We start from the raw sequence: 11,498 nt of genomic DNA, 5'->3' as shown, positions 1-11,498 counted from the left end.
GCTGACAGCAGTGTTTCTTAGAACCAGTGTTGAATTTGAAGAATGACAACTGAGACCATTCACAGCTCCGTGTTAATCATCAATCAGTGGTCCAGCAAGCTTCTCATTAGCACCTCGACTCAAGCGTTTCACATTGTATTGCTGGAGTGAGACGCTTACACAAGAACGTTTCCTTTTCAGAGCTTCGTCGAGACCCTCGAGAACAAAACTCAGGCTGCCCGGATTCTTCCGAAGGTTCAGTTTAGTGAAGCAGAACCAAGAGAGGATTGTGCCTGGCAGCAACGTGTAAGTGTAGTGCGTGTGATGAAAGGCTGTAATACGGAGCAACTGTGTTCGGATGTGTGCTCATTTATATGTGTGTGTGTTCTTTTGAAGGGAAATGAAATCCTGGCGCAGACTTTCCACTGAAGAGACTCTTTAAAAACAGACGCACTGACAATGACGGGACACGTTACGCCGCTCTCAATGTTCATTCTGGATGGGAGACGCCAGGAGAAGACCTGACTCAGCTTTGTCAGGGGAAGTGGAAAGTCGAGTCCGTTAGACTTTGTTTTGTCCTCAGCCAAAGGTGACCCCCCCCAACACCCCCACACCCTATTATTTACTGTAGGCTTAATTCTCCCAGCTGGTGCTGTGGGATTTGGTTCAGCTGTCCCAGTGGGGCTAACACCCTAAGATCCCATCATAACAGATGGCCTCCAGAGGACGTTCCCTTTTACATTTTCACTGCTGAACACTGAATAGAACTTATTTTTTGCTTTATTTATGGCAGCTAGCTGGCAAAATATTTAATAAAAATTATTTTTGAAAGTATTTCTCCTTCTTTGCCTGTCTTTATATTTACTCATTCACACTAATCAAACTTTGGGAGGAGACCGTCGTTTTAAAGAATGAACTGAATGAGCAAAGATATGATCATTTTCTCCTTCACTCTGTACATCATTGAGGAATCTTTAAGTATTTAAATCAGTGAAATATTACTCAGATTACTGAGGAGCATAATGTGAATACTATTTTTTGGGGCTCAGACACAATAAAAACATGTCACAAAAGACTCATTCAACCATGAAAGTGGATTATAAACTCCATTCTTTGAGCATCTGGCAAATATTCCTTGTTGGGACATATAATAAGCATCACTTTCGTGGATCTAGCCTTTGTTCTTTTGTATCAGTTCAAAAATCTGCAGCATCAGTACCACTCTGTGAAGCGTTAAATCTCAGTTCAGTATCACAGAGGTCGTTGTTGTAGGAGAAGATTCTCAGTAGTCAGGGTGAACTTATCTGGAAGTTGAGCCACGGCAACTGGATTTCCTTCTAGTTAGGTTGAAACGTTTCACTATTCATCCAAAAAGCTTCTTCAGTCTTCAGCTGCCATGACTCAACTTCTAGATAAGGCCGTTGTGGTTTGCCTGCTTAATAACAGGACAGAGGAAGAAATCCGTTAGTGGTCACACTGGTTTGGCTGCTAACTAGCTGCAACAAGCTGTCTCGACAGGAAAATACACTTTTCATGTTCCCACCATTCAGTGTTACTATACAGTGACCTGCTAAAATGCCAAACAGGGAGCTGTGTCCAAGTTCTAAATGATCTGGCATCAGCAGTGTTTGGCTGTCACAGCTGCAGTCTGGACCACAGCAGGAAGGGAACGACCCGGCACAAAACAAACAACAACAGGGTTGTGAAAACGGTTTCAGTTTCGCAATGTATGTACTGGCACCCAGAGCGGCCCTGGTTGTTTTGATCACTGGGATAAGGGTGGAAAGAAAGAGGAAACAACTCCCAGGAGAGGGGGGCAGTGATACTACAACCCTCTAAGAGTTAGTCCCAAGTAAAAGCACTGAAGACACATCAGAAAACAAGTTAAGAGCACAAGCGCACAGCTTCCTCTCCACCAAGAGGAGTCTTTGTTGGATATTTAACTGGAAGGCAGAAGGAAGACAAACACTTTTGATGGGAGTTGTCATTGTCTGCAACACAAAACATGGTGCAAGACAGTTTCCACATTACTGCCCATTATACCGAGCAATAGTACATTCCTTTTTGAGTATGTGTAGTGCAAAATTTAAATACCTTAAGTACTGAGAGGAGTGTTGCAAAATCATATAAAATAATTCAGTATTTATTCAGCATTAGCGCTGCAGGTTGACAGGTTTTATGCCGTTGACACTACATTAGCTTTGTACTCACTGTTTTGTCAACAGTATCAAACTTGCTAATACTTCAATGTTTCAGTTGATATTATATTATATTACACAGTGTGAGTTCTTGACTAACTTCATAGTTAGATAATGAATGTGGGGGTGCTCTGAATTGAGGCCACGCATGCATTAGGATCTGGAGCCTCTTTGCAGGTTAATCCAGTCTTGGCCAACATTATCTGATAGACAGACATTACAGCTGGTAATATTTGTAATGAAGTCCAACTAGACACCACCACGCGCGCCACAACATGTACAAACACTTGGGCAGTACCTGATTCCCACTCAACTATTGCTTCATTGGTGACCTACATGATCACACGGTGTGTAGCCTGTCAACGACATGCTTAGTGTGTTATTTGATCAATCTGGTAGCTATTCAGAGTAAAAGTGTAAATACAGGTGAAAACACAGTGATGCATGAATGACAGAGACTGTCTAACCCTAACCCTGTGTTAAAGAGATGGATAAAAACAGAATTCAGTCCGGATTTGGTAATAAGACATCTTTATTAATCGTTTTGAGAGACATGCTAGATCTCTGTACAGTGTGAATGGAGAACCAGCTCTGCAGCACAGAGCTTTGACAGAACACACCCCCCCTCAGGGAATGGCAGAATGCAGACCCCCAACACGCAAAGACATTTGTTCATTACTTGGTCCATTTCTAGGGAATGTTAAAATGGTCCTTTACAGGGGGGAAGGAAAAAAACTAAACCCAAAACAGAGGACTACTTTCATATTTAAGGGGAATAAATACAAAGAGCGTCTCTAGCTACTGATCAATCATTTTGTCCTGGTTTAAAAATAAACACCCACTGAGTCATTTGTCAAAAAGTGCTCCGTACAAGGCTGCGTGGTCAATAATGAGCAATACATTCCTGTTTCACAATAATAAATAGGCAGCAACACAAAGGATCCATACATTGAGATTTCTTTTTTAACCTGTCTTTATCATTCCCAACACCACCAAATAGTGAGTTCCAGTCAAGATCTCCTGTGATTTGATTGATCCTACTCCGTCTCTTCAGCATATTATTATTATTATTATTGTTGTTATTTGATTCGTTATGTGGGTTAGAAACATTCACTAGTTTTCACAAGAGTGCTCCTCTTTTAGTTCGTGTGAACTACTCATAAGGGTTGTCCTCTACACTAAGACACAGTACTCCAGGAGGTAAAGATGATTTTTTTTTAGCCATATTTCTAAAGACTTACATCGTCAGGCTAACTCTAGAACATGTTCTTCAAAAGTGCAGCAAAGATTTCACTTCAAAGACGAGTCAAATCAAAAGTAGTGCTCTCAACACTGGCTGATTCCACCACCAGTCTGTTCTGATACCAGGCTCTGGTTAATAAAATGAAACAAACAAACAAACAAAAAAGTAAAGAACATTGCATAATGCCAACATCAGTAGTCAGTTTCAAACAGAAGCAGCAAAGAAAACCTCATCTCAGTGGGCACAAGTTACGTGACAGTTCCTATGACAATCAGACAGGTTTTAAATTCAGTGACTGTACATTTATAAAGAAGCTTTTCTTACTTCATGTTAACCTGAAATGTCTACATGTGCAAATTAGTCTTTTTTTTCTCAGGAGTAAAGCAGGTTTACAATGTTAAAAGGTCTGTTTTGGTCACAGAACCTGCATTAAAATCGACCCCCACACGTTCCTCTGTGACACAAGGCAGGGGCTTTAGGTTCCCCACTGCTCACTCACGTTTATGTGCAGACTACCATAATCACAACTACCAAGATATCACACAATGCAACAGCAGCTGTCATATTTGTTGTGAATGGGGAGGGAGGGGAGGGTCTATGACATCCTGCGAACACACTGTGACCTAAATGGTGCTGTAACGTGGCGAGAATGACACGACTGCATTCTAATGTTGCCTATACAGAAAGCACATGTTTACACGCACACACGACAAAAAGATTTTCTGAAGTCAAGTATACAAATCCAGGTCGACAGTATTGAGAAACAAAATGACTAGTCGTTATCCGAGTGCATGAAGTCACTGGTGTAAGGTTACCATTTACATATTCAAACTTGTGTACACTGGTAGACAGTACCTATGTTCAAAAACTAGGCATGCATTAGACACTCAAGATGTTACTGTTTCACTTTGTTCTGTAACGCAGTGTTATGGATCCCTCCAGGGTTATGGGCAGGAGTGCCACTGGCTGTGAATGTTTGTGTTTAATGGTTAAGTGGAGGTAAAAGATGGAAAAACTATTTTAAAAAGAAGCTATGTTAGGTTAAGGGTTAGGTAAGAAGGCGGTCAAGATTTCTGTCTTTGCCCATAACAACCGTGGCATCCATAAGATTACGACACCTCTTCTCCTCTCAAGCTCGGGAATACAGAGCTTCATTGTTTGCATCATTTAAAAAAAACAAAAAACAAAAAAAAACCTTCCAGAGTGATTTCCCTGAACATACAAAAATACAAAAAGAAACTGGGGAAATTTCCTTGTCTACTTAAAAAAATGTATCCACATAATATGCACCTTGGGGATCTTTTTTCACATCTTTGTGTGATTTTTTTATTATTATTATTATTATTTTTTTTGCAAGTTGTAAGACTTTTTGGCAGTTTCGTTAACAAAGTAGGCTACACTACTTCAGAACCAAATTCACATATTGCTAGCTCCAACCGATGACCAGTAGTCAGGTTAAGAGGCCAGATTCTCAACGTGCAAAGTCAAATGCAGGTTAACCAATAGGAAGCAACATAACAAGCATGTGGTGTGAATGATGTTTTCTTTTTCTTCAGGATGGGTGATGAGCATTAACAGGAACAGCCGCCTTCAGTGGTCTGGGGCTCCTGCGGTTTGTCCAACTTGATGTCGATCACTGAAGAAGAACATTAAGGAAACTGCAGAAACATTTGGTACTCATCAGTAATAATCACATGAACATATTAATTAGCTTGTAGAAGTACTTTCAAGGAGGAAATGCAGGCAAAGTGACAATTCTCCTATAATTTTCAACCTTGCATAGATGTTGCTGTTGAGATGACCTAAATCATTTATTGCAAGGCTTGTAGAAACTCTGAGCAACCACTAGATGACGCTACATCCTATGATTAACCAGAGAAGGTGCTTTAAAAACACTTTTCCCGATACATGTTCCTTACAGCAGCTTTTGGACATGGTGACAGAGTAATTGCTGGAAGTAAAGGGATGTTATTCAGCTCCACAAGCAACCCTCTCCTCCTCTGTTAGTGTGATAATAAACTGAGTATGGATGTTGGCTACACTTGTTGGCATTGCTGTGCTACAATTAAAGTTAATGCACAATTGTGTGTTAATGAGTTGTTGCACTGAGTCACAATGATTTTGTGAGTGTGTTTTTTTAATTCCTACTCAATTCTGCAAAGACTCTTGTCCTGCACTAAAGGGCTCCATACACTACTGCTGGTAAACAGCAGCAGCAGCTTCTTTTTTCTGGTGAACATTGTGCATGTATATGTAGGATGACTACATATGATACACAAATGAATCTGGACACAGTCACACTGTGGTTTTTCAAATGCAGTAACTATGAATTAGAAGAGTAAAGTTGTGGGCTGTAAAACTAGGTGAATGGATTATGTCTGTTTTCATATTTTATAGTAGCAGTTCTATATCCAGACAGTCTTTTAATGCAACACTCTGTGTATTACAGTGTCTTCATTTGGACTGGTTGTCTGGAACAACAGCAGACTGGGTGCTTAATCCTCACAGCCAATATTACCAAACCAAATGAGCAGCCTCTCCCTGAATACTTTAGTTCTCTGACACCTGTGTGTGTTTGTGTACCTGTGCAGTCGACAGCATCGTTCGAAGAAACACACATTTAATGTGTTTTGCCTTTACCGAAGTTTGCCAGAAAATGTACACGCTTGTAATTATGCCAAAGCATGAGAAGCTGCAGTAAGTCTCTGTCTTATATTGTCCAGTGCAGACAGGGGCCAAAGGAAGCAGAGGACATGTAACAACTTCCCTCTGGGAATAACAAAGTTTTTTTGAATGTTGAATCTTTTCATTCTGACTCTCTCATATCAACATGCACAACCCCAACACTTGATCTGGGTCAAGCACCCTCTTCACTCTGCGTGTCTGCAGACCTGCAGTGGTGATAATACACAGTGAGTAGGCAGGAACAGAAAAAGAGTAGAAAAGTGTGCCTCTGACATCAACCATGCATCACCAGCGTGACGCGTCTGTCCCCAATTTAAACCTGGCAAGTTAAAGGAACAGAGAACATAATGTGAACAGAAACTAAATCCCTACTGACGTTCAGAAATGTTTGTCTCATCTTGTGAAAAAACGAAATTACTTCCTTTAAATGTTCCCTTTATTTTCTTTTAGTTTTGCTTACAGTACTAGTACTCGCTTGTCATGCCATCATTTAGGCAGCCTGAGCTACATACCATCCACATGACCACACCCATCTTCGTCCATCTCTCAGTGAGATCAATACTGCTCACAATACAATGACAACAGAGGAGCTGCTCCAATGCTGACATTGTCAGCAGGGGCACAGAGCTGCTGAGGAACTGTCACTACCTGCCATCCATCAACACACCTCCACCTCACATGGCTCACTCCCACAGCCATTAAGCCTCATTAAGACAGAGATGAAAATCTGTGACAGAGTTAAAGGATAATTGGATGAATGTAAGCGATGCATTAGAACCAGAAAATATGGCTACTTGCAAGAAGAAGAAAAAAGCAAAAGGGTGATCTCAGCAGCTCAGAGGGCCGGTGGGTGACTGAGTTCATTACTGAGACCATGCTGTAGGAAAAGGCTGGACGCCTCATCATAAATGATGAATGGCCTATAATCAGCGATGCACATGCCGACAAAATGTAGGCACTGCTTCACCACGCCGAGGTCAGCATCTGATTTATGTTGACGTTACAGCAGATAAATGCTGAAGGAGTAATGACAGTGCTATATGCACATGGGTAAAATCAAAGGCAATTTCATAATTCATCCACAGTTACCATAGAGATGGCACCCTGGTTTGTGTATTGACGCTGCCAGGGGAGAAGCAGTGGCAACATTAAATGCTGCTGATCTACTGTATCTACATGAGAAAAAATATCCATAAATATTGTTTTTGTTACGAGTGACAACATTCTGGGGCAGTAGAAATTGTATTAGACAGCAGAACTCCTAGATACAGCTCAATGTAACGTTGAAAAATAAGAGGATGACGTCAAAAGGAAGTTAAATATTGCAATGGTGACTAGGTATAGCTGCAGTCCCCTCCACAGGTATTGCAGCAGCAAGGTCAATTCCCTTGTGTCCGTTGTACACTGAATACTTTAAGATCAATAGAGAGATATAAGACAAATGTTCAGTTTGAATGGTATTTACACCTAGATACACTAAACAACATTAAACTTAGCAGCTTTTATTTCAGAAGACACAAATGTTAAGTGTAAATGCTTGTACTACTCTGTGGGGTTTCAAATCAAAACGTGGTCTGAATCCTTCTTCATTACATTTAAATCCCTCTTTAAACTGAGAACTGCAATTAGTAGAGAAGTCAGACTGAGAAGAGGCAAAGCTTGGTTCCAGATCATGTGTGCCAGCGCTGTTAGATAGAAAAAAAATCTCATCTAACTTTAAAAGAGTTTGAGTGTGAATTAGTCTGCCTTACTGCTACTCACATCGGCAATGTTAGCAGATGTTAAAGAGAAAAAAACAGGAGCCAGAGGAGCCCACACAGCTCCATACCTCTCTTTAGTTACTGATCAAAATGACTGTGTTGGCTGCTGCATTTATCTCCTTTGGCATCAGATACAAACATTTGCATTTCTATGTTTGAATAAAAGAGCACATCCATAAATGTAATAACTGCTGACCTGTGTGTATTGATGGGTTTATAATTCAAAAGACCCACTACAATAAGAAGTTAGAATTTAGTTTTATGAGGGTAAAAAAGTGCAGCAGCCCCTGACAAATCTACCTCAGGTGGAGGTGTGAAATGCTCAGTTGACAGCAGCAGATATGAGGTGCCAGTTAGGAGAGTTGTGTGCAGCAGCACCACTGGGTGACTGACGGCTGGAGGTTGAGACTCTCGTCACTGGTTTAAATGAGCAAACCTGCCCACCATAGACAAAACTGCAGGAACCCACTTTCTGGATGACCGGCTCCCCCCTGCACTCCTCAGGCACCAGTGCTGTTTGCAGGAGAGTCTGAAAACGCATTTAATTGGATGGGTAGCTGACACCTATTTAAATAGGTGCCAGTATACAGCGTTCCCTCCTGGAACTCTTCTCATTTAGACGTGTATCATTGTATCAGGATTTCATTGTTTCCACTCATGTTATTATTGAAAATGGTTTTTCGTGAGATGAAAATTGGATTTTTCTGATATGTAAAATGGTCAAAGGATACTCCCTTCTTTGCTTGTTTCTTGCATGCTTTCCATTCCTGGAAGAGCAGCCGCCACGCGCCGAAACAGCTGGAAACAAGGAAACAGAACAAATAAGAAAGAGAATGAGGTCAGGAACATACAACATGACAACTAATAATCATCCTCTTAGTACACTGTTGATGAGTGCATTTAATGGGAAAGTAATATGCACTGATTTGATATTCAAATAATATTAAGGTCAACACAATGTTTGCCATCATTCATTCAGTGAAACCACATCTGAACAAAGTAACCAGAAGGCATGTAGGAGACTCTTATGTTAACTAGCTGAAGGTCCTACTTTTGTCTGTCACACTAGATGCTGATGACAATAGCTTTCTGTACGGTCTGTCCCATTTCAACTATGGAAACTTGACACAGTCACTTGGTTTTTGACATTTGACACATTCCTTATTGCATTACATTATTAAATTAGTTTGATATTAAAGAGCAGGTTTTTGTCACAATTTTTTTGTAAATAAAAATAAATAAATAAATAAATAAAATAAAATAAAAAGGTAAAAAACTCAAAGGCGGTGAAGAATTGTTGTAGGCACTAGGTCTGTTAATAAGGAGAAAATTGATGCCTTTTTATTAGATTGAATTTGCTGACACATCATGTCAGTGGGTAGTGATGACACAGCAGTGGGGTGTGATCACTGCAGCCATCAGAGGCAGGACTGTGGCCTTTGTTTAGCAGGTTTCACACCACCATGTTCCATCCTGGCTATTTGTTCTTGGTTTGCACAGTCGTGAAGTAAGGTGAAGAATAGGCTACTCTGTCTGTGAGGGGAAAAGGAGACGTGTCTGCCAGCAACACCATTCACTGCCAGACACAATATACTGTAGCTTCCCTTGCCTTAACAACAAACATCTGTTAAGAGACAAATCACTGTTGTTGAGCTCTGCTATGCTTTCTTTGTATCTTAAACTCCCCAAACCTTCCTAAACATTAACTGTCAATGATGGGAGTGGGAGATTACACTGGAAGAAATACTGCACTCTGACTTTTATTTGCATGTATATACAAAAAAAATCTGATACATGATAAATAATAATAAATACAAATAAATATAATAAACTGATGCCTGATCCCTGGTCAGTAACAGCAGTGCCATCTATAAATGTCATTTCTCCTTCACCTTTTGTGCCGTGCGGTTATGAGTACACTTCCACCCCCATGTTTCACTGTTGGCAGTCCACACCAAAGATGTTGGACGCCATCTGATCCAAACGTATGTATTTTAGTTTATACACCCAGTGACTGTGCTGCCAAAATCCAACAGGAGCAGTTTTGTGCCATTTTGTGAGCAGCCTTCTTAGATGCTGTCCATAGTGATCAACTTCGTGCAGTGTCCTTCACACTGTGTGATCAGTCACTGAAGTACCTATTTACTGAAGCTCCGACTCATCTGTTTTTCAGATGGAAATTGTAAACACAACTACAACTGTGTGTCAGGAGGATTCAATTTCTGGTCATTTCAACTAACCGTATCATAGAAGATACAATGGCCTGGACTTGACATATGTAACCTGGTCTGGCCTCACCCACCTGTTTGACATTGTAACCTGTCTTGGCACTGGTCTCTATGAACATGACACTCAGCTCTTTAGCCCTCTGTTCCCCTTCCTCAATTGTGATTTGCCTGTGAATAGAAGGTAATTATTGTGAAAACAGAGCAGATTAATGCATTAGAGATAATTACACACCGTTTACAGAATGACGACACAAAACAGATTATTTCCTCAACTGACATTCAACAAAGACACAGTACTACTCACAATGAACCTGCTATTTGTAGCTGAAGCCCCTGTTATTCTGCACTAAGGAGAATACACCATACTTAATTTGCTAATGACTGAAAAATATCAATTACATTGTCCTAAGAGAAATTAATAACAACTAATTTGCACTGCATTTTAATGAATCTGGGGGTGATTGTTTGTCTCTCCCTGTGAAACAGAGACTGTGTCAGGTGCCAATTAACACAAATGAAAAGATCAGTACAGGCCTGCTAACTCTACAACTTTTATAATCACCAGGTTTGTTAAGACTTTTGTTCCGCCCTGTAGAAAGTGAATTTTAACTGTGTACTAAGAAACACATTTTTTTTTCTTTCTCTAATTTCACTTTTTAAGAGGTCATAACACCTGACTACACAACTTGTACAACTTATGCTATTGAGCAAAATATCAAACACAGAAATGTCATATTTCACTGATCCTCCTCTCTGTTCACTGTTTTATCATAGTGCAGAAGAAAGAGAGCGTGCGTTGTGAGTAAGAAAAAGAAATGTCTGCAGAGAGAACAGAAAACACTGCACTGGAGATGCATTTACATAATAACACCACCTGACAGAGTTGCACCAGTGCTGCTGTGGCTATTTCTGGATGCATGCATGTGAGTCCCAACTTAAACACCAAGGTTTCTTCATCATCAGAAAGTCATAATGGATGTGGAATCTGTGGCATCCTCCCCAACATTCATGTACTCTAGCAGTGAATATGTAGTTTTAGAGCAACTCTTTTCAACAATACATTAATGTACTTCCAGCAGGTACATAAATATGACAGAGTTAAGTGCTCATCTTTGTTTAGCCACTCACTTTTCTATGTGATTTTAAAAGCCCTTCTAAAGAGAATTATCACTTAGCTATGTGGACCTTCTCAGCTCTATGAAGCATTTTCACATCTTTCATTGTTTTTGCTGAGTCTCTTAGCACTCACAGGGAGCCTTCCTGTATCAGGAGGCAGCTGTTTTCAACAAAAAACCTCACAGCAGACAGAGGTAGCAAATAGATGGTGAACACAAAGCAGCCACAGAGCCACATATTGCCTTAATGAATAGCGTCCATTAATGTTCCTGTTTCTCTGGTTCTGCTG

The 11,498-nt window shown here is 40.4% G+C and overlaps 2 protein-coding genes across 3 annotated transcripts in view; one reads left to right on the top strand and one right to left on the bottom strand.

Moving 5' to 3' along the window:
* Positions 1 to 813, top strand: part of im:7152348 (uncharacterized protein LOC559250 homolog) — a 1,902-nt gene extending 1,089 nt beyond the window's left edge. The window contains exons 3-4 of the mRNA XM_026345977.2: positions 181 to 285; positions 376 to 813. Of these exons, the coding sequence (XP_026201762.1) occupies positions 181 to 285; positions 376 to 421 (151 nt within the window). The 3' untranslated portion in view covers positions 422 to 813. The remainder of the gene's footprint in view (positions 1 to 180; positions 286 to 375) is intronic.
* Positions 814 to 2,691: 1,878 nt separating this feature from the next.
* Positions 2,692 to 11,498, bottom strand: part of rab6ba (RAB6B, member RAS oncogene family a) — a 41,270-nt gene continuing 32,463 nt past the window's right edge. For both annotated transcript variants that reach the window (XM_026346136.2, XM_026346137.2), the window contains exons 6-8: positions 10,168 to 10,261; positions 8,597 to 8,663; positions 2,692 to 5,056 (exon numbers count right to left, since the gene is read on the bottom strand). In XM_026346136.2, coding sequence (XP_026201921.1) covers positions 4,992 to 5,056; positions 8,597 to 8,663; positions 10,168 to 10,261 — 226 coding nt within the window. In that variant the 3' untranslated portion in view covers positions 2,692 to 4,991. The remainder of the gene's footprint in view (positions 5,057 to 8,596; positions 8,664 to 10,167; positions 10,262 to 11,498) is intronic.

The sequence above is a fragment of the Anabas testudineus genome, chromosome 4 (assembly GCF_900324465.2).
Source record: "Anabas testudineus chromosome 4, fAnaTes1.2, whole genome shotgun sequence".
NCBI classification, from domain to species: Eukaryota; Metazoa; Chordata; class Actinopteri; order Anabantiformes; family Anabantidae; genus Anabas; species Anabas testudineus.
The sequence above is the reverse complement of the archived record's forward strand: the minus strand, read 5'-3'. Positions and strand labels throughout refer to the sequence as shown.